At 37.7% G+C, this 24,427-nt stretch overlaps 1 protein-coding gene across 10 annotated transcripts in view; it reads right to left on the bottom strand.

The window, feature by feature from the left end:
* Positions 1-24,427, bottom strand: part of SLC10A7 (solute carrier family 10 member 7) — a 142,894-nt gene that overhangs the window by 22,172 nt on the left and 96,295 nt on the right. For 4 of the 10 annotated variants that reach the window (XM_065688243.1, XM_065688204.1, XM_065688195.1 and 1 more), the window contains 5 exons: positions 17,096-17,179; positions 10,450-10,530; positions 6,127-6,292; positions 3,032-3,083; positions 1,431-1,504 (listed from right to left, as the gene is read on the bottom strand). In XM_065688243.1, coding sequence (XP_065544315.1) covers positions 1,431-1,504; positions 3,032-3,083; positions 6,127-6,292; positions 10,450-10,530; positions 17,096-17,179 — 457 coding nt within the window. Of the gene's footprint in view, positions 1-1,430; positions 1,505-2,736; positions 2,812-3,031; positions 3,084-6,126; positions 6,293-10,449; positions 10,531-17,095; positions 17,180-24,427 lie in introns of those variants that run through there. The other 6 variants (XM_065688221.1, XM_065688213.1, XR_010614542.1 and 3 more) reach the window with 5 other exon arrangements.

Genomic DNA, 24,427 nt, shown 5'->3' on the forward strand with positions numbered 1-24,427 from the left:
TCTCTCAACAATCACCATTGTTTCAACCTTTCTCTGGAGTTCCATTCTTGAGATCTATGATCATCCACAGCACTCTCCCCTGATCTCTTTCCAGTTGGTCCACATAATTTTTGAATTGTGGAGCCCAAACCATCATGCAACGTCAAAAGCCGTAACGCTTTCAAGCAATAAAACTTTTGCTACTTCTCTGCAACCCACAGGACCTTATGTGAAATGAGGTCAGGTTAGTTTGGTATGATATGCATTTGACAAATCTATGGGTCTGTTACTTATTTCCTTGTTTCTTCTTACTCTGTTAATTTATTTGTTTCAGTAGTTTTCTACAAAATGAAGTTAAACTCACTGATCTCTAATTCCTTGTCCCCTCCTTGCCTCCACTGTGAAAAAGAGCATTATGTTTGCTTTTTTCTTGTCTTCCAGGAACTCCTTCACTTCCCACAGACTGTCAAGGCCACTTGCTAACAGTTCTGCAGCACAGGCCTGGCTGAAGCAAAGAACCCTGAGATGAGTTTCACTGTATCAAACTGACTTGGAAAACATCTCACCTAAGTCCTGACTTGTTCTTCCCCTATTTCAGACTGAGTTCTTACCTTTGTTATTGACACTAGCAAATAACTCTCTTTGATGGATACAGTCTTGAAAAGGCATATATTCAGTCACATATGCTTTGTCAAATGCATGTTTTCATAGTTTGAAAACCAATAAGAAAATATTCTTGTCATTTCACTGGCTGAACATAATGGATGAGGCAGTAGCAAGTGTCTGTAAGCATAACTGATTTAGCAGTATTTTGTGAATTTCCATCAGAACCTCTTATTATCACTAAGGAGTCACAAGTGACAAGTATTTCAATGATGTTGTGATAAATGAATTCTAATAAATAAAACTATCCAGAATATCTGCAGACTTAAACACACACATTTTGCTCATGTTAAGCAAAAGACAGTATTGACTATTTGTGGTTTCTGAATACAGTACATGTTTTCATTTTCACTTGTACATCCCAGCCTTTAGATGTAAGATTTTATTGTAAGACCTTAGAATTTTTCCAGTAACAAACATAAAACTTTATCAATATTGGATTAGGCAAAAGAACAGGGGAAAAAACAACCAACCAACCAAAAAATAAAACCCAACCAAAACCCCCCAAACCAGAAAGAAAAGTCCATCTTTCTATAAACAAGATGCTCTTACTGTATAACCACCAAAATCTCAGCTGAGAAGACCATGTTGTCTGCCCTGTAATAAGCATTTATTTTATCTGTCCAAGAATATCATCTTATGTTTAGTATCATACTCGTATCATTACCTGTCACACTGAAACCAAACCCATTTAAGCAGAAAAGCCAGCAACCAACAATGTTATTTTTCAACACAGCAAGGTATGCATGTTACTGTTGTTTTGCCCAAAAGCTTTTCTCCTGACTTACCCAAGGTGAGCGATTTGTGTGTGGAACAGAAAACGATAGCCACTGTGTCTGCTGGTGTGAAACTAGAGTTATTCCTAGAAAAGAAAGAGTTTTAATAACCTCTGATAGCAAAAAATCTTCTTAAAACATCATCGATCAAATATATTGCTTTGAGGATCCATATGCACGTTCACATCACTTTGATCAGGCCTAGTGACAGAAATAATTCTACACAAAAATGAACGGTAGTGTTTGATTATTTTTTTTAAAGCAGAATTGTTTCTCAGTTGTGGCAAACTCTCTAATGAATATGCTGCCATGTGAAGGAGAGGAATTCCGAACACATGGTATGTAGGGGACAACTTTATCGCAGCCAAAGTTACTTCTTAAAAGTGCTGTACCAGAGTAGTGGCCAGCTTGCCTCTATTAATAAAAAACAGAGAATGATCTACAATTTCTTTTCCTCGTAAGTAATGTTAACAAAATGCTTAAGTGAGATCATATATCCAGTCTACACTATGAGTACTCCTTAGTAGTTATCTTCTACTTCAGAGAAAAACTGCATCTAAGGGTTTACGCACTGGGAGTAAGGCCAGGAAGGATGTAAAATTTACACAGAGAGAGAGAAGTGTGTGACTGGTCAATGGCTCACTCTTTGGTCCAACTTAGGGATCATTTTAAGAGATTCTAAATATTTGCCATAGCGATTTGGTTATTACTTAATGCATTTTACATTTCACTGTTAGGACATATCATCTTCCCCCCAGGTTAAGTTTAGCAGTTTAAAAGTTATTTAAAAATGCCTTCCAAGGTCACAGTGTGATCTTGTCACACAAAAATCTTCTTGTGGAACTAAAAAAGCATAAGTAGCTCCAAGACACTGCACTCTTCTTTGTGATTCTCCATTACGGATATTGTATAATTGATACAAAGCATATCTCTGGAGTCTGCTGTATTCTTCCCATTCAGGAGAGTGCTGCTAAGAAAAATACTCCAGTAAGCCTAAGTGAGAGGACAGAGGTGTATGATCTGACCAGCTCAAGTGATGCATTTATTAGCCACTGGCTAACACCATTCTCATGGTACTTTTTTGAGAAGTGAATGTACAACTCTTCTTCCTGGATGATATTGAAAATTTTAAAAAATTAGCTCTACCAAACACGAGTTCAGGACAACAGTTTTTTAAGAATCACCATATAAACATAACAAATTTGGCATATACAGAGACGAGTGAATTGCCAGCCCAGCAAACGTATCTTGAGATGCATAAAGTCAAACTGAGTTTCTCTCTCATATGTCATCAGCATGTCTGCAGGGCAAATTATACCTTCAGTGACATCTGTGCAAATCCATTTTTTTCAGTGGATGAAGTATAGCAGTGATTGATTGAGATTTAACAACTCTGTAATTAACACACAAGAAAGGACAGAATTCAGGTCCTGCACTCTTAGCCTATGAAACTCTAACAGAGAAAATGCAGTGAGGACAATACGAAATACCAAAATGAGGTCACCCCTATTCAGAAACCTGCCCTTACAAATTTGCATAAACTGTATCACCCAAACCAAAGATATCACACAAAACAAATACCTGAAGGGTTCTGATTCAGCACATTCAATTACCTTGTGGAGAAGAGGAAAGTCAAAAACATGAAGCTCATCTGAATGGAAAATACTGAAAGAGAAACACATTAAAATTAGACTTAGATCACAGAAGTAAAGATCACTTAAATCTCTGCAACTGCTGTGTACATGCCTTCTGCCCTCATACAACAGGTCATAAGCTAGACAGAACCAAGGCCAAAGAAACTTAATAACAGATAACCTTTAAATACTGTCTGGAAGAACAATACATATCATTACATCCAAGGAAGCTAGCTAATACTGGGGCCACACAAGTTCTTCCTGAGGTAACTCATCTGATCTAATATTTCTTGACACGATGAATAGCAGGAAAGTTTGTTCCTGCATGCTGCACATCTGTTTGCACTAGTTTTGCTTATTGTGTTGACACAATAAAATCTCTCAGACATGCTCTGGTGGCCAAGTATTTAAATTTACCCCCTTTCCATTTGACAGGAGAAAGTACAGTGTGTAAGCATGATCCAATCACAATAACTATTCTCACACACTGGGTATATTACTCTCCCAGTGAATTATCACAATGAAGGGAAGATCATCATAGATGTTTTCATTCTGAGACAAAGGCTAATTCCTGGACTGGCCAGTGTATATCAGACAAAGCAGCTTTCATTCATGCTCAGCCAGCTTTGTAAGTGCGGATGGTTTCTGAGCATCCTGAGGGGAGCTCTCCTCTCTGCCAGCTCTCCTGACACCCACAGACATTCTGGGATGCAAAGAGCCCATGCTCGGGCTGCAGAGATGTGGGGAGCAGGGAGAAGCTGGTGGCTTCCCTGCTGTGATGTGAGTAGCTGCGGGAACTGCAGAGACAGAGCATCACGCCACAGTGCAGGAACTCCCCACAGAGCTGGAGGAGAAACCCTGTGACCTGCACAGACCTTTCCAGGGTATTTGCAGGTTATGGGAGAACGGCTTTTGCTTACAGCCCGTCTGAGGTGGGTCCTCTCCCTTTTCCTTGCAAAACTTGTGAATGCAATAAGGCTAATGTGTCCCACAGGGTAGTGCAAGCTAAGACAATACATTTGATTTTGACCCCAGTTTACAACTGGGGAACATGGCAGGGATATTAGCTATTACCAGTGACATTTTCCATTCTCTTACATACATTTCCTAGGATGTGTAAATGTCACCTCAGCATGCACTTAATTCTTCCCCCATGAAGCAATCCATTGTTCATGAATTACAATTTTTCTGCAACTAAGTACATTAATTTAATATGCACATAAAAAAAAAAAAAACTTAATATGTATAATTCTTTAAAGCAATAAGCATGTGTTGCTACCAATTATCCCCTGTGCATATTTTGCTGTGGCTAGAATATTAACATAAAAATTACATAAAAACATTAACCAGCAGAATCATAAATGCAGTTGCATCTCAAACTCCTCATGCTAATTTCGCATCCTGGTGTAACACACATCCAAAGGCAATACAGAACCTTTTCTAGAATAAAATGTGCAAATTCATGTTCACGACTTCCTTGTTTTCTCTGTTTTACAAATATTTGAGAAAAAAACCAAATGTCTAATAAGTTCCAAGCAGTTTCAATGCTTACATTAATATTCTTACTAGGAAACTCCAGTTATGCACACCGGCAATGAAAATGTATACAGAATGATTTTCACAGTATTGCACTGCAAGTAGTATATATAATAACTCGTAGCACAAATGCAGAGTTGTCTTGCAGAGAAACAAAAGAAAGGACCGGAAAGGCAATGGAAGCAACCACTCTACATCAACTGTTCAAGGCAGAACATTCCTTTTTAACTGAAAAAGAGCATTTTTTTTCCAAGGGAGCAGCCAGTACAGTAACATAAAATTACTTCATTCTGAGTTCCTCTGCATGTGAAGTCGGAGTTGAAAATTTCCATATCCCTCTTTTTTTGCTGACAACTCTGCACTGATGTAAGTGCACCTGGGATGTGGTCCTTCTCAGGTGCCTATGCAAACAAGTATTTTCTTCATTTTGTAAAAACCTCCTTAGCATAGCTTTCTTCTGCTTTGCTTTCAGAATAAAGTATTTATACAGTACCATTTACAATTCCATGTAGTATTTTACACATGTATAGTGTTTCATAATCCAGAACACTGCCACAATTGGGATAGAATAAGAACTGATCCACAAATGGCAGGGGCAAATTTCCTACTTGAGCAGAGGTTAGAGTTATAGAAGGTACATTATTCTTATTAGACAGAAATGTGCACATACACACACTTCAAGGTAGATGATGCATTGATTTTGTGAAATCTGACAGCTTTTGAGTGTATGAGATGTGATTTATACTGTAGTATACTGTAGTTACCTCTCTCCCAAGCAAATTGAAACTCCTGTCTCTGGACAGTCTGAAGCAAGATGGGAATTCCCTACTGGGAGAGGAGACAGTGACTGTATACCCCTGCCTTTCTCTGGGAGGTAGTGATCTGCAAGTGTATTTTTAACTGATGGCAAGGATACCAGCAGTCTATTCTCATGTGCATGTTATTTAAGGCTGGATGACTAGAGTGCTTCTAAAACAAACTCCGCAAGAAATGCATTTGTCCACAGAAATATATCAACACATGCAAACTCCCAGCTAGTTTCTACATTTATAATCATAGGCTCACAGAATACCAGGTTGGAAAGGGACCTCAAGGATCATCTGGTCCAACCATAATATGGTACAGAAGAACGATTTAAAAGTTATCACAGTGCTTTTGAGTAACAGCTCAAACCCAAATATTTCCTTTCTGATTGGAATGCAACATCTGTTCATTTATGGCTGGTTTATAACAAAGAAGCCAAAACAGAACAGTTGTAAACACCTGGAAAGTAGTATGATGCCCCTTGAGAAAAAGCAAATACCACTGAACAATCGCATGCATACATGAATAGCAGGGTTTATCCCTCTCTAAATGCTTACTCAATCCCCTAGAAGTATCCAGCCCCTAAGAAGGCTGTTAATCTGATTTACTAGAGGCATTAAAAGTACAAGCTCTAGACCCATGCCAGTATCCCTGCAGTGCTACCCTTTCTAGTATATATAGCTCATTATACACCTGAAACACAGACGAAAGATATGTTTTAAGGCTGAACTTACTTATGAACACTATTATAATCAAGCTAAATTTATCAAGGTCAATATTTGGATTGGCGAAAGTATCACAGAATGTTGTATAGATGATCATCAGGAGCACGCAACTGCTGATTGCACCAAATGGAGGTTTCTTCCTTTCAAGCCAGTCCTTGATGTATCTTCGGACAATCTGAAACAGAAACCAACAGGTTGCCTCTTTTCAAAGATGCAGGGAGCCAAGTTGGGCATCACAAAGTGAATCTGACAGCGGAAAGACACAAAGAGAAGAGAGTAATTTGGATGACGGCCACAGTGGATTTCAAAGCTTCCCTGCCACACAACTCTTCTTCTGGGGAATTTAACATTTGTAGTGCAACTTCCACTGGGCGTCCATAATGAGAGTATATTTTCAAGTACATTCAAATCCATCCTTAATCATGCCAAATGTTCTTTGCTAGCTGTCACTGAGACATGCCCATTAAGCCTCCCCAAAGTTTATCTCCTCTGCTGATACTAATGGATGTATGTAATTATCACAGTCCCCTTTGCATCAACAGACAATTCCAAGTGCAACTTTGGGAATCTTAAAAATCTGACATCTTCAGGAATTTCATGACGGTAGATAATCGAAAGTGATCCATGGAACATTTTAATATTTAAATAGCTAGCAATGCACCAGAAGTTTTTAATTAAATTATAACTCAAGCTTGAAAAGCAAAAGTGCATGTGTTGTGGGAGTTTAAATAATTCAGACTCTGAATATCTAGAGTTTTTGTAAATCCAAAGACAAATGCCATTTGCACGCTTTTAGAATACCAGAATTAACACATGAAAACAAGGAAACCTACTGTACTTAGTGGAACTTTTGCACTTTCAGGAAACAGGATCTGAAGTTGTTTTTCAAGAATTTTTTAGAAACAACTATAAATTTTAAAGTAACCACTACTTTCAAATTATGCCAAATACTACAGGACTAAGCCTCAGTAGATAACAATGCATCTATTTTGGTCCTGCCTGGGGAGCTGCTTTTAGCTTTTCTCTTTACTTTATATGGTTTGAAAAAACTTTTTAAAGCTTTTATCAGACAGCTGCGACTTGTGTTAATTTTTCAGCAATCACATTATCTTGCCTAATTTCTCCTGAGACCTCACGATGTTCTCTGTTATCATGCTCTTTCAGCAATAATAGTATAAGATCCTGAAATACTTCTACCAGAGGGCTCTAAAGGTGTCTCGTTACTTTCCCATAGTGGTACCATTAATAAACATCGCCATTATTGGTTTAATAATACAGAACATTTTAGAGGTATTCAAGATTAATAGCAAAGCACCACCACCAGTGCTACCACAGGACCTTTTCACGCACTAACTGCCAAAGCTGTGGGATTGACCTCACAGCTGTCAGTTTTCCTCTCTGCCTTCCCAACTTGTTTGCAAGTCTCTCAATAGGGAAGTCCTGGAAGCAGCTATCCCAGTCACCCCAGCAAACGGACTTATTCGACCACATGGCAGGGCACATACTAAAAATCTGGCACATGGGGTTCATGCAAAGCTAAGCAGGCTGAAGACCAGCACTTACCTCCCAGCACTGCTAAGCTTCCTGCTGATGAAAAAGAACAGATTTACTGGAAACCATGTAAGGGAATGCTCAGCACCCCAGTGAAAACACTCGACTTTAAAATTTCACACTCGCCAGACGTTAAAGAGAGAACACGACCCAGAATATATGGCCAAACTTCTGAAAGAGCATTCAGTGAAGTTCCTTCAGCCACCTCTGTATAAGCCATCGGATAGGAATAAGAGACTGCACTGATGAAAGACAGGCAAGAAAGCTGAGTGAAGACTTGTAGCATGCAGTGTGAAAGACATCAAGTGGGAAACCAGATTAGTCTAATCTGAGTAGATTTGGGGCTCTGATATTATCAGAAGCAAAAAGCAAAGTCATTCACCTCTAAAGTGAGTATTTTCTAGGGAAGTTTAAAAGAAACCCTATTATCCCCTAAATTAAGGTCACATTGGGAAAAAGAAAAACCACTTGAGAACAGCTATTTATTTATGGTCCTTCCACAAGATTTATACTGAAAGTAACAAGATGTTGAAAAAGAAAAGTGATGGTTAATTATGCCACAGTGCAACTTATACTGGAGGTATTTATTTCAAAAAAAACCTATAACCTTGTGTCTGTATAAGGTATAACATACATGACAATAATAACTTTATACATATATTTATCATGACATACAAGAGACAGAAAAAAAGACTTGCAAATGAAACTGCAAGCAGTATTTCCTCAAAATCTTCAATCAGCTGATATCCCCCTTAAATATTCACCTCTAATCTGGAATTATTGTGAATAAACAACCCTAAATATCAGTGCAGTTTCTTACTGCACACTGTATTAAAAAAGAAAAAAGAATTTACACAGGGGACCCCGAAGAACTTAATTCTGGCTTCAGGAAATCATCTAATCAACCCAGTGTCATGCTAAATGTATACTGCAAAAAGAGTCAAAATACGTCCTCTCTAACACAGGACCCAATACATCCTGAGCTTCTCACGAGGTTCAAGAAGATCTATAATTCAGAGGCTGAGTCAGCCTGTGGTCACTCATTCAAGCTAATTTAAATTATCGTATAACTTGAGAAGTGAGAATTATAACCCTACAGGTATCTGTAAAAACTCAGCTTTTTCACAGGAAAGCTCATGTCAGCTGATTCACTCTGACTGAAAAACAATCCATTTGTTACTTATTCATGCCCTGAAGAGTTGTTTCAGGACAAGGATGCTTTGAAAGCCTTTTAATTCTTATCCCAGTTCTATAACTTTTCAGGGTTAACACAGAACTTAACTTAAAAAAAAAAAATTGCAAAGATTTGTAGTGAAATAACAATAAATCACACAAATACAATAAAGACAAGACACACTGAAGTACCTAGACAGCCAGCCGGCAAACCTTGTTGTTCTGTAGCGCTGGCACTCTCTGACAGGAAGTCTAATAGAGGTTGAAAAGCAATGAGCAATGCAGAGTGAAATGATTAAATAAAGAATCTCATAGGTAATATGCAGCCTGGGCAGAGATATTAAGCTTCATTTGTCTGCAAACACAGCCAAAGCTAATACAATCATTTCTGCATGTTACGGCTTGTATGAAGGATGCCAGACTCAGGCTCCATGCTGATGTGCCACCTCTTGGTTAAAATAACTAAGTCCAGTGTTTTTAAGTACGTATCAATGTAATGGGGGACAAAGGAGGGACAAGCACCGGATAGGCAAGTGGTTGAGAAAATGTCTGAACTGATACTTCTGTGAAAAGATGAACTTACAGCCTAGGGAAGAAATATGAATGACTGACATCCAAAATAGATGCATCAGAATGGCACCCTGATGGAAAAAAACAAAACTGGGATGCTTTAGGTTTGCATGGCAAGGTTTTGGAGGGGTGTCTTCTGTGAGAAGATGCCAGAAGCTTCCCCCTTGTCTGACAGAGCCAATGCCATCTGTAGGATGGACCCTCCTGTCAGCACTGGTGGTAGTGCCTCTGGGATAACAGAGTTGAGAATGGGAAAAAATTACTGTGCAGAAGCAATTGCAGACAGAGATAAGAGTGACACTTTGATGCAGATTCAAATGCCAGCCTCAAAGAGCAAGGCATTCCTGATGGTGGACCCAGAGGTTACACATGAAAGAACAGTGCATGGTAAACCCTTTCTTCAAACTGTAGTTTAGTGGAGAGAAGATACAAAGAGAAGCAAGACCTTGTAGGAGGTGATATTTCATAAATAACTTGTTGGAACTAGATGTTCTTAAGGTCCTTTCCAACCCTAACCATTCTATAATTCTATGAAAGATAGTGATAACTTCACAGAAAATTAGATGATAAAAGGACATAAATGTGCCCATTGGGCAACTACATCCTGGTGACTGTGTTCTGGCAACCCCCAAAGTTTTTTCCAAAGGCATCAGCTCAAATTTGCTTCAAAACGCAGTTCCAGGCTCAAACTTTCCTCTTGGCCAGGATTTAATTTTTAACAACAGAGGAATGTAATTACACACGAATTAACAGTAGTGTGCCGATTTCAATTTATTTCTTCTACCAGAATGGTTACATCCACAGCATTTCTCACCCAGACTGCTCCGTATCCTGCCCTAACCTCCTTGTCTAAACACCAGCCTCCCTAAACAAATGGGATTGCTGCTCATATGCTTAATTCACTTAACATCCCCTGCACAAAGAAACACAATCTGCTATTCTGGGAAAGCAGGTAAATAATGCTCATCTGTTATAAAATCATACAGGAAAATAGCAGAAGATATATTATAGAAAAACAATTCACTTATCTAATTGTACCTTCGTAACAGTCACACTGCATACCCAGAGAAATTTGTCAGTAAAATACAACCAGACTCCTTCCACCTGCCTGCTTGAGTGCTGGACATGCAAGATAAAAAATGCAATAAACAGTGTAATTCATTAATGTTCATTATTAATTAAACCAAATAGGACAAGGAGCTCCCCCACCCCCATTTATATGGAATGGAGTAATTTCTGACATCTGTAATACAGAACATCTTTTAAAAACTATCTAGATCTTCAACTTGGGGTGGGGTTTTTTTGTGTTGTTTTTTTTTTTTTTTTTAATCCCGTGATTAAAAAAAAAAAAAAAAAAAAGGAGGGGGAAGGGGAATAGTTATGAAGTCACTTTTTCTGTTTCCATTACACACACAGGAATATCTCTTGGTATTTACATCATTACATAAAGTCCATTTTTCCTTATTCTATAAACCGTTTTGGACTGATAGAATTTTTAACAGAATTTACAATATTTTTACTGCATTTCTGCTCCTCTTTTTTAATATGTATTGGTATGTACTTCCAAACACCTGGGAAAACCACCTGGGGTTTACCGTTTCAATGAAAAAACGAATGTTGAAGCACACAAGGAAACAAGATAAAACTATGCTGGATAATCACTATACCTAAATGCAGCAGTTACCTTATTTCATTTGTCTTTTAAGGTAAGATACCTAATTAATTCTTTACTAATATTTCTACTTATAGCAACAGACCTTTGCAATGAACTCTGTAATGCAAAATTTTCTCTTGGAAAGCTTTGAGTGGGGCTAGATATTTGCAACAGTTTAATATCTTCTCAATATTTCTTATTATGCAGTGATGGCAAACCAAGACAGACAACTGCATCAAATATTGGCAACTACTTTGGTGAAGCCTGGAAGACTTGAAAGGGAGGAAAAAGTGGAAAAACAAAGTAAACTGAGATGACAGCAACTGCGAAAACCAGCAGAAAGGATCAGATACTGGAATGGAAGGGAGATTATGTGGGTTGGAGAAATTACATAAATAAGATAGAACATCCTTCACGGATTTCTGCAGCATAGCCTCCCTCTGAATATCCAAGGTCTGCATCATGGTTCAAATGCACAAGACCCTTTTCCAAAGCAGAGCTCATATCACTTCAGCCAGACCCTGTCCTGTTATTTTCATAGGACCCTACCTGTGTGGAGGCATGCATTCTCACTTGCTCCTGTATACTGTTACATACAAAGTCCCAAACTGCCCTAAATTCACCCACCTCCCCTGAGCTTCTAGGACACGAACAAATGTCAAATCTACCCTTATTCTATGGTGTGTGCAATTCAGTATTTCTTTTCTGAAGACAGCATGGAAAAAAAGCCATTTTTGCAATATGGGGTTAATCTTTTTTTATAAGCATCTTGTTTTCTTTACTCAGCTTACCAAACTCCCCTCAAAGCTATCTTACTCCATTATGTCAGTCAGTTTACTCCCAGGAGGTAGCTTCTGACACATGTAAGCCCTCAATGCAAGCTTTACAAAACCCACATGAGGCCATTTTCAAAATTAACTTTCATATCATGGGGTAATTTACAACTGTTGCTTTAAAACCTTACAAACAGGTGCAACATGGCAAAAATGTGAAGGGAGCCCTTAGCAGTGGTACATGCTTTCTTCATGTTTTGTGTTTCTGTGGAGACTAGGTTCTGTTCCCTGTTTGAGTTGGCAGGCATCAGAAGGGAACAAACTGGTCTGAAGGCTGTTTATCTGCCATCTTTGTTTTCTGCAACAAGCTTCCAGAAGCACTCATCTCCCAGGGTACCACTCCTCCTCCTCACAGCTTCCCTGGACTTTGAAGAGAAAGCAGGGCTACTTCCTTGTGGATTTAAGTTACAAGAACAAAAGGATTTGACACTGTTCCCTTTTTATAACAGTTTCTTTAGCTATTGTTTCTTCCACCCACCCACTATAAACAAGCATTAGGCTTAGGGGAATAGTACCTTCTACTCCCTAATAACTGCCACCTACCTTTCCCTTTCAATTTCTTATTCTTTAAAAATAAATACACTGCAAACCTTTTGAGTTTCAATTTCACTGACAACTTGTATTGCAATGTAGCACCCTTTTACAGTTGTGTTTATAAGCACACCTCCCAAATGCTGAAAGGGTTCCTGTGGAACATTTTGGGCAATGATGCAGAAGGAACTTAAAATCCTTTACTTGTAGGACATCAAGATTTTTTTTGTGCGACTAGATTCAGCAAGGACTTCTGTACAACTGGCTTCATTTTACAGATTTGGGAAGAAGAACTACTTAGAATCATAACATTAATTTTAGCTTTAGTTAAGATCTGTTTAATGTGAAGTGCCCACTTTATGCTGGCAGACAAATTACCAATGGGGCAACTAGAGAATGCATGAATGATAATGTACAGACAAGCTTTTTATTATTTATTCATAGAAAACAGTGGGTTTTGGTGTGCTGCTTTGAAAAATGTTCAAACTAGTAGAATATAATGAAAGCACAGTGAAAATTCTATTTCATTAACATTTAATCATAAATCGCTCTTTAATATAAAACATAAAATAAAAGTCTGTCATAAGCACTTAGGTGCAGGGAATGGAGCAAGTCTGCAAAAATGGATAAAGAAATACTGCAGTGGTTTTCACTGTTCCTGTTATCTGTCACTTAAGAAGAAAAAAATACGCATAGGAACAACAGTCTTCACCCAAATCTCACAACTGGTCATGGAGAAACTGCCTGGACATTTCTTAAAACCTTACATTTTGCTGGCTAAAAGTATTCCAAGCATCTATAGACAGGGAAACAATTATTTTATCAAAATCACAACAGCCTGGAAGCAGCAATCTTCATCAGAACTCTGCTACCTAAGAATAAATAATCAGACCTTCAAGCTGCCAGAGTAAATTCAAAAATCTTTTCTATGAAATATCTACTACCATGTTTTTCATATAACAAGTATTCTCAAATTCCCCTTAGAGGTATACAAGAGTGGTACACAAACAACAAGCTCTTACACACTACAGATCTTCAAGGCTTATACAACATTTGATCTTTATAAAATACTACAGATATGTCTCTCTTCAAGAGCTCTTGTCAGAGAGGTCTTGTTGCTCCACAAATACAAATGCAGTATTATACTAGCAATACTGATTTGAGTAACATCATACTGTCAATTAGCAAAACACATCTGTAGACAGAGAGGATGCAGGTCACACTGGTTTTTAGCTTTACACAACCTGCACATCTCTGACGAACAGAGCAATTCTCCTTATTGAAGGCCACCTACCAGTAACTATCTGTTAGACTCCGTGCCTTTCTGGTAACGTAATACCTTCATCCTCCTCTAACAGTCCTTTCTTGACCTAACAAATGGCAGCCACCACCTGAACAGAGCCTGGTAACAGCAGCCTCTTATGCATTTCACTGTTAGCAGCTAGAAAACTGTCTTTGACTCCTGTCGAGGGCACTCTTGCCACGCTGAAAAAAATGTTCAAGAAACAGTAGAAAATAAGCATGGATTACAGTTTTGTGACTTCTTTCTCCCAGCCATCATTAAAAATTCTGACAAGTCAGCCAAGCAACCAAAACTCTCAATACATTTTGCCACAAAGCAAGCAAAAAACCCCAAACAAAACAAATCTAAAAGCACCTTCTCATCTGCTTTGCTTATACCTCAGGGGCTGCTGAAACAGTTCTGCAGCCTGCTCAGGAAATGAGCGTTTAGGCAACACAGGTTTTCCCAGAGGCAAGAGTTTTTTAAAGGAAAATAAAGCCCTTGGAGAATGCTTCCTTTAAGCTGCCTTCTCTGTTTAGCACTGATGTGGATCGAGCATAAAGCCTCTGTTGATCACAGCTGAGTTAGGAAGGCTGAACAGAAGCAACCTTCCAAGCAGGCAGGTTCCAATCACAAAGGTTTCTTTATCCCAGTCAAGCTCTTTGATACCAGGTAACCTTCCCAGGCATTCCTCCACTGACTTTTCTGCTGAACAGTATGACTGCATGTAAGGAATCAACTTTGTGGGCATGAAAAGATAAATTAGATGCAATTGCTGGAACTGTCATTCATGAATTGTGGGCCATTAACTCTTAATGCATCTGGAATCCCAAAGTGAGCAACTTGTGATTCACAAAGCAGTCTAACATTGTTGTGCTGCATGTGCAAACAGTTCACTAATGAGTCAGCGGTGGTCTACAAACTAAATGAAAAACTTCTCATTTAATCAGAACAGATCCATGCCACCTCCAGATAAAGGGCAAGCAGACCTATCTCTTTATCTCTTGGTGTCAGTCCTTTTCTTGCTTATTGCTTTTCCATGATCACTGCACATTATTTTTGCATATCCACCTTCAAAAAAGGCTTCTATTCCTATCTAGGGAAGTTGGTTTACCTTTGTACAGTTCTACTTTACCAAGACAATCAATGCAAACTACCCTTGGAATTTTTGATCTGTAGCTTCCTTAATATTTCTTCTCTTCCATATCCTCTGAACAACCACGTGCAATAATTTTAGAAACAAAATCTTCATGCTTAGAGGAATGTGAGCTATTTCTATTGACTGTTCATTTTCAGAAACTGTTTCAAACACATTTAAAAGGAGAATAATTCCATTTCTTGTTAAAGTATATATATGAAAAACAAACCCTTCAGTAAATTTGTGATCAAGTTATATAAGTTTTAAGAATCTTTTTTTTTTTTCTTTCAGTCTTTATCACATCTGTTCTCAGTTAGGTCTCATCAAAGTTCTGATTTTGAACTTACAATCATTCAGAACACTTATTTCATACACTTACTGCTCAATTCATGTTACTTAGCCTTCTTATTTGGTGCAGCCAAAAAAACTCACAACTCCACCAGTTAGCTCACATAGCAACTTCTTGGAACATCTTTCCAATGTAACATGCCATTATATATAGACAGAGATGAAAACTCTCTTGAAATTTTGCAATCACTTTGCCTAGCAATCTACCATTATCTTCAGACTTGGTACACTGCAGTACAGATTGCTGATACTCCATCACTATAGGTTACCTTATTACTAAATCTGCTGTCATGCTATTTGTTTCTTAGAAATTTCTAACTAAGGCTTCCAATTAATAGCTTCTAGTTTTTGAACCTTTCAGGATGAGAAGATTCAAGTACTTTTGCTTGTCCACTTTTGGTGGAGATTTAATTTTGACAAGCTAAGAATGTGGTACTCAGGTAGTCCATTAGCAACCCTTTGTGGCCTTAATTAAGAAAGACATTCTTAGGCATTTAAGCATGTGAGCAATTTAGCAGCTTGTAGGGACACAGGGATCATGTCTATTTTCCACACTGTACGGTTATAGTCAGGTTATGCAGGTACTGATGCTAGTGGCTACTGTCATGCTTAGCATGGCCATCTTCTTACTAGACTTTAGTGGGGTTTTTTGATCATGTAAGAAAAAAACTTTACCAGGACTTTGGTAAGTTACAGTACATGCTGATTTTGAAATATGCAATTACAGTTTGATACAAGACTGATCGACTCTTCTACATTGCACAGGCGCCGACAGATATTTTTAACCTTGTCCAGGGCGCTCCTTCTCAGACTCTGCTCTCATTTCCCTACATTCTAACCACACTTTCCATTTCAAAGTTTGCTAAAGGCTGACAAAATTCAGAAAGTTCCAGCTGAACCCAGATTTAAACTGCATGCTAGAATCAGCAATGGTACCCCTTGGGGAAGAAATACAAATCCCACTGATACTCCCTGAGCACAACAAATACTTACAGGTATGTAGGAATTATGCTTTGGGTGCTTTGGTGTCCAAGACTAGTGGACACTTCTGAAAATTTTTGGTCTTTATACAGAAATGTGCCACTGTGATGTGGCAGAAAAAAAAAAAATACATTTCTTAAAAAAAAAAAAAAAAAGAAAAAAAAAGAAAGAAAAAAAGAGAAAGATCCTACAGAGACAAGTGTCACAGCAAATCTTACATTGCAACTAGTGTCTCTAAATTCAGTGAATGATTTCTCTCAAATCCCATGAAAAACAAGGATTTGTGTTACAATATGAACAATGAGTATAAAACGAAACGTTGAACAGCTTCTCACTCCATGAATACTCCCCATTCAATGTAACAAGTGATAGAAGCCATGCAGAAAGGATAGTTTGCAATTGTGCAATTAAACCGTTATTTTATTTTAAAGCTTACGCAAAATGTCTCAAGCAGCCTTAATTTTATGGATTCTTGACTTTTGACTATTTAGGCCTTGTATGTTTTTTAATGTTGAGAAATTTTATTCCTATGATTAGTAGTAGATACTATACAGGGAGAACTTCCTTCATCATCCAGGCAAAGGGCATATGACAAAAAGACTATATAGTATTCTCAAAGCTCATTTGTATGGGGCTGGAATTTCTCACAGTCTGGGCTGCCATTTTTTCCACTTTATGTTCATAAACTCCCTTCTCGATATGCAGTAGCGTATGTTTGTAGTAGTGAGGGACAGATGCTCAATCTCAACAAAGATCAATGTGGCTCCAGGGAGCACTGTAGCATCTTTTCTCTGATATTACACTTCACTGTCCTGAGGCTGTTCCTATGTGGCAGCTTATCAGGCTGCCAGTCTGTCTTTAAGATTGCTCTCTTTATCTTATTTTTTTAAATAAAAATGTATATTTAAAAGACATACCTGTCCAATAATAAGTGGGACTACAACAGTCATAAACAGCTGAGAGAATATAGATGTAAAAGGCACAGAGGAGGACGATCCAAGCTACAAAATAAAAAATATACCATTAATATTGCACTTTTTCTTAGTGTCTGTGAATTTCATAAAGATATCACACATTAGTATACATTTTATTTTATTTTACATATAAAAACTTGGGAGTATGTGCACAAAGTTGGAAGCAGCCACACGCATCTTTAAGTCCTAATAAAGCATTTGGTATTCCATAGTAACAAAACTAAAACAAAATCTGGTTGATTATTTTATAGCCTAAGGTGATAGTTCCATCAATATTCATTTGATTGAAACCCTGCTACACATATATACCAAGTAAATCATATAAGCATCTGTAGGCTGATAATCTAAAAAGACAGGGAGTGAATCTTCCTCACTAAGCAGCTAGCCCAACTAACCTTACCATTTACACAAATATCAAGCAACAAAAATTCATGTAGTTGTTTCAATAAATAATAAAAAAAAGTGAAGACATTCACATGTTTTACTTCAATTAAGGTAAAAATATTTAATAAATTACAGCATCTCATCCCCATCACCTCCAGTTTTAGCAATGTGGGCACAGAAGACAGTTTGAGGGGACCTGAAAATGATGACTGAGACTTTTCGCCTGTAAGAAGGGTGCAAATGAGAGCACTGAGATTAAGGAGCCTAAATTCCCCATGAACTCAAGAGGGAGAAGTAAAGGTTTGCAGGGGAAGACTCAGATCACCCACATGAGTACCTGAAGTCAGGCAGTGCAGCTACTCTGTTCCCAAGGGACACAAGGCAAGGAATCTGCATGATGCCTTGCAGAAAGTGGAGCAGAAAACTCTATCATACCACTCATAATCTCCTTGTTGTTTTAATTCTTGTAAGGAGCTTCTGAAATTTTAAAAGGTTCATAGTTTTTCAAACTCTATTTGGATGTATATTTTGCTATGTGCTGAGGAGCTAAAAGCATTACTTACTGTGTATTCAAGGAAGCTTTTTCAAATGAAAGTGAAGATTTTTAAACTTTAACATCTGTCTGGGTCACAGAGGAGTGAAATCTAACCAAGCAGTCCACATGTCAGGCCCCTCTGCATAGCTTCACGAAACTGTGACACTTTGGCAGTGGCTCTTGTTCATTTTTATAAAAACCTTGGACTTCTCTCACTGCTTAAAAGTTTTATGCTCAGTGGATGTATAATCAGCTTCTAAGTCAGGAATGAAAAACTGTTCAGCAATATTGCACACTGCTGAAAAAGGCAGCCATTCAAACAGCAACAGTCTTGCCAGCTTTTTTAAATATTACTTAAATACAGTCTTCAAGCATTTGGCATATATTGAGGATATGTTTTGGCTTGGGTGTGGGGGTTTTGGGGTGGGTTTTTTCTTTGTTTTTATTTAGTTTTACATAATTAGAAACTGATTACAGGCACTGTGCTGGGATGCTAAACCAATTTACTAAGGAAAAGTAAAATTATTTTATTCAAAGAAACAATCTTCTCTATCAGGATATCAGCATATGGTTCTTCACTTTGTCAACTTCACTTCACCCTTTCAGGCTCATCTCACTATTACCTGGACCACCAAAGGCACACATTTCAGGTAATTACCTCACCCTGACCAGATTTTAAACAAAACAGAAATCCACAATATCAGTCCAAAATGAATAAATAAATAAATGATTAATTGGAGCTAGCTGTTTTCCCTTGAGTGCTTAAGAGGTCCTAACACTGCTATAACACACCTGGGAATAGAAGCTGGAAGCAGTGTGTATGCTAGACTCTGCCTGTCCTTCGTACGCTACTATGGCATTACACTTGCCTGTCCCGCCTATTATACTGACATTACTTCTTCAAAAAGACTTCTGAACTCTGTTTCCGTTCTGTATATTATGACTATAACTTCAGGGGAATGGTTTTTATCAGACTCTGTAAATTACACAACATGTATAAACTCTTGCATGCGTTTATTTTAAATCTATTCACAGAGAAAGACAGAAGGTAACAGCTGAAGAAAAGAGAAGGCAGGAACTTCTCAATCACACAGAATAAAAAGACTTTAACTCTGGAAATACAGTGGCTAACCATGAGGAATCACAAAGGCTAAACATAATGAACGTTAATTTGACCAGGACTGCCTCAACGTTTGTAGTATGCAAGCACATCAGGATCACAAACTAAAATGTCCCATGGACTCTCAGACATTGCCTGGGTTCCAAACTTCCTTTGGCTATGTTTGTCACATCCACTTTGAGAAAGAGAAGTGAGAACTGAGGAACAGAGGAAACAAATAGCTTGATATAAACGTTACTCAAACCTACCTACACATATATAAATGCAACTACTCTGTCTGAATGAATAAACATGATTTTACTCAGGTTTTAGTTGGATCAAGCTAAGTTCTGTGCTCCATTTGCTGTCATAAAATAATTTGTTTTTTAAACCACCTAGACAATCTGCATTGCACCAAAATTAGCATTATGCTAAAATGCCTGATTATATTTGGCTGTCCTCCTTGTTATAATAATCTTCATGCCTAAAAATGAACCTTTCTTCACAGGCAAACAAACAGAATTACTGCAAGAAACAGTGGAAAGACATCATAGAATCAAACTGCTGATTTATAGCTGTAAAAATAATCTGGGTCATGTTCAGTTTTGAGGTGAATTGCACAGAAGGGAAAAAAGGTAGACTGGGTGACTCAGGACAGGACCCTCCTGGTATCCTGGTTCTATGATCCTATAAAGATGTGTAGTTAGCTTCTGCATATAGAAGCAGGATGTGTACTTAAAACGCTCCTGTAGCATTGTATAGATGAAAACTTCAAGAGCATAACCACGTAGAAAAGAAAGTCTTCCAAAGAAACATTAAATTCTACCTAGGCAAATTTACAGTATTTTGTGTCAGGAAGAGGGAGAGGCCTCTTGTTATTCTCTAACTGCTATTTGTATTCAATTTGTATCCAATACAATTTGCATCCAATTGTACTGGATACAGTAAAAGGTGAATTTGAAAAAGGAATAAAATTTTCAAGTACAAATTTCATAGCAGTCATTAAAAAGTTCTAGTTAATTGTAAAGGGTTTGGATCAGAGAATTTTGTCTTCCTAATGATTAAAAAGAAAGAAAATGGTGAGGTAAATAACCAGGCAGGCATAACGATGCACTCCAAATCTTCCCCATGAAGGAGTTGATCTATTAATAGCTAATTTGCTATGCTGCTTTCTCCCCTCACAGTAATCAGCCTTTTGTCACATACTAGTGAAATCCATTAGCTGCAACTTCCTTATCAACTTCCATGGCTTTCTAGCTACTAAAATATTTGCATATTTAATGATTCATTTGACTGATATAGACTCTCATGTACCAAGTGCTAGAGGAAGAACAAGGCATAGTGTGTAGAAATCCTGTTGAAAAAAATGTATTACAGCTCCTTTTAATAAAAGGATTTACCTGAAATACATGGAATTGGAGAAGACTTGGCAAAAAAATGAGAAATAACTTTTTAAATGACGTTTTCATTTAAGGATTGTGACTATATGGGAAAGAATTTAACTGCAGTATTTCAATCAGCTTCTAGTTTCATTCATGTCCTTAGTCACAAGTAATTTTATTTCACTTCTTTCTGTGATACTTGCACAGAATTTCCTTCTCCTGTCTACTCCTGAGCTCTTTCAGCAGTGCTCCTTTCCAGTACTTAATGGCATCACAATGCCACCATAAAAATACCTACTATAAAATTAAGAAATCTGAGAGGGTACCAGGGTACCACAAAACAAAACATGACTGAATAAATCAAGAAAAGAAGCAAACTGATAAAGCCATAGAAGACTCCATTTTGACACAAACATCACAGTAGTCATCCTTGGTAAAAAAGCAAACTTGGGACCGATGTCTGATGGTTCCATGAAAGATTTTGATGAGTGTATTTTTAAAAATACACATGAAGTTTGCATTGGGTCTTTAACGTTTCACATTAACTCTTTTGCAGGCATGCTTCTAAAGAATGTAAAGTACATAAAAATGTAAAATACTTATCTCTAACACTGATGGCTTTCAATAAAGTTACATAGATTTGCAGACCTTGACTTCTGTTACTTTGATAGTGAACCAGCTGTACTTCCTCCTACTGACAAGACTGTATCAGTCAGGCACTGAGCCTCAGCAGCAAGGGCAATACCAAGAAGGTGGCAAGGCTGGAATACTGTGCCATAAAAACCACAGCATCACATTTGGTTCCAACAGGTGTGCGGATGACTGACTTCTTGTATTTTGATACTGGATGTAATCAACAAAATCATAAGCTTGTGTGGTTTGTTTGCACAAAAAATGTCACTCTGCATTATCCTCTTACATGGTAGTACTATCTCTATGCTCATTCTGCTTCCAGGGCAAATCCAAGTGACATGACCTTGCTGAGGCATCAATGAAAAGAAATCCACGTTCATATATATTTCTGGTTTTCATAACAATCTAAGGACATACAAGTAAGATGATACAGCTACAAGTGTTTCACAGTGCAGTGCTCCTGAAGTTGTGTATTTCAGATGAAACATCATAAAAAGGTGCTGACATCTCGAGGTTATTAAAGAGATCACAGAACTACTATCTTCACAGTATGATGACATCTTTTGTTTAACTGTCTTTTAGTAATACAAATGTGCCCAAATGTGCCATACTTAAGAATTCAAATCATAAACTGTCACTACAAATCACAAAATGTTAATACAATTACTAAAGGAAATAACTAAACTGAACATGGAGAACAAGTCATATAATCAAAGATGGACAGTCATACCCAAGTGACTAACCTCCTCAGGCATTACTTAACCTATTTGTAGTCATTATTTATTGATAACAATATAGTTACTTCCAAAAGCAAAATTTAGTCTACATTTCAATTTATTGTTGATGTGATTCTCTCCCTTCCTGCCCCTCCCTGTCCCCCCCACCCCCCGCCAATGCCTTTGAGAAAATAAAACTTATGTCTCTGCTTTAAAAAAAAAATCATGATCAATTACCTTTGGTTTCAGCTAAGTACATGACCAGAGGAGGAAGATGGACAGCATCCTCCTCTGAATGCTTTGGGACACAGCCTCCTAACCGTCACTAATGAAACACTGCAGAACGGTGCAAAGAAATGTGAACAGCATAACCCCGAGTTAACTTGAAACTGATGTTATCTTACAGCACTTCGTTTCAACACTCCTGCTCACCACATATATGAACTGTAATCAGTTACACACAGTTTATGGGACACTGCCCATTTATAACATCTTTGCTGAGAACATAACATGTTAACTGTTAATAATAAGGATTAACAGGAGGATGATGATACTGCCGATTAATGCATTTGGAAGACAGATTCAATAGCTTCCTAAGTAAAATGTTAATCAGAGGAATCTGTGGTGAAGGCAGCTATTCTTTAAAGTCTAGATGTGAATCCTCTCAAGGATAGAGTCTAGTAATTATGTGCACAGTATTTAAGGTTTTGTTAAATCCATCAGAACCTTTTAGAATGCTTCTTTTGAGTAAGCTTTACACCTGGTGTTTCACAGTAGAAGAGCACTTTTCAGAAATGTAACTGACAATCTTATGTTCAACTCCATTCATTTAAGATGATAAATTATTTGCATTAAATGCATTATTTATAATAAGCTTCAACATGCCTTTATCAATATTATTTAAACAATCTATATTTACATTACTAGACAATTATGAACAGAAAAGGCAGTTCAGAACATTATATCCTCTGGTGTACATAGGGCAAAATTTAAACCATAACTGCTACTGCAAGTTAAGCTATATAACAAAACCAAACTAATGGACAGGAACATATTTTATTTCTGGCAGCACTAAGGGTATTTCATGCTCCGTGCACCGGGAGATAACAAATACAATCACTAATACAATACAGCATTCAGACTACCATAGTATGACCCTGGAAGTGCTAGTGCTCGTGAGTACCAAACTTAGAAACTGAAATTCGTTGAAGGCGTTGGCTTCAAAGGTCCCTGAATGGTGTTCAGAAGCCCAGCTCAGCTACTGTTGAGGTAAATGCGGCTTTTATCTTGAAACCTGAAAATTCCGAATCTTTATTAACTAAGCCTTAAGGCTAAGTTGCATGACTAAATTACTCACTGCACAACAATTAATGTGCACTTTACACACTTCTCGTACAAGAGTCTCCAGTGCTGCTAGGAAGAACAGAGGTACCCACTTTGCCTTCCTGTTCTTGCACACAAAATTTTACCATCCCTTTTGAAAACTGCAACTCAGGGGACAGAATATCATGTTACCTGCCATAAAGTCACCAAAGGAAAGATCTTTACTTTGCTTAAAAAGGTATGCAGATCATTCCTTAACATTTCAATTTCTAAAGAAAATATCCCTTTGGCTATGTAAAGCACCAAAACTCAGTGAGGTACAGCAGGGTGAAAGTTGCCAGTGAGCAAAAGTTTAAAAAGCTGAAGTTTCAGTCACTTAGAAACAAAGGCACAAGTCTCTGGATGAATGCCTATAGAAGAAACAGGTTTCATACAGGAGGGAAGAGGACAGCAACAAATTCAGTGCAAAAATAATAAACCCCACTTTTTTTTTAGAGTAGTTATCTTTTTCAACCTACAGTAAGTCTATCGTCCCAGGTACATCAAGAAAACTTGGATATTGTGCATTGATATACACAATATGGTCAAAGGAGTTCTTGTGTAAACACAGCTACACCAGATGAATTACAATTTGTTACAGTAAAATAAGGATCTTCCCACACAGCTTTACTGAAGCAGTAGTTGATAATGTTACAGTCACTCTCACAGTACTATTTATCCCAGTTTAGTATACACTGCTATATTTGTGTACAGTACATATGCTGCTTAAGCATCCCTACCATAAACAGCATGCCACTTGTATGCCACTTACAAATTGTTTCAGACTAACTTCTTGCATGCCCTCCTTTCCAGCGTGCTGGCTTACATATAATGCAATTAGTACGATAAACATGAAAGACAATGTATACATCTGCTGAAATCGTTGAAGTGCTTTAGCCTATTCCCCTGCTCTTCACAAAGCCACGTTCCTCACTTGGCAGTCTGCACTGTTCCCTATCACTTAAGCTACCAAATCCTCAAGCACCAAGACTTCCTGACAGGGGACTGAAAGCACCACTACCCATCTGTTAAAGCATCTTTGTTGTACGCTGATGAATACCCATACCTCTATACAGTATGAAGATAAAACCTGGTCTTCTCCCTTTTCTTCTACCATGAACTGTAAGGCACAAGGCCCTGACTAAAGACTAATGCTTGAAAAGG

This window comes from Lathamus discolor, chromosome 1, assembly GCF_037157495.1.
Source record: "Lathamus discolor isolate bLatDis1 chromosome 1, bLatDis1.hap1, whole genome shotgun sequence".
Lineage (NCBI taxonomy): Eukaryota > Metazoa > Chordata > Aves > Psittaciformes > Psittacidae > Lathamus > Lathamus discolor.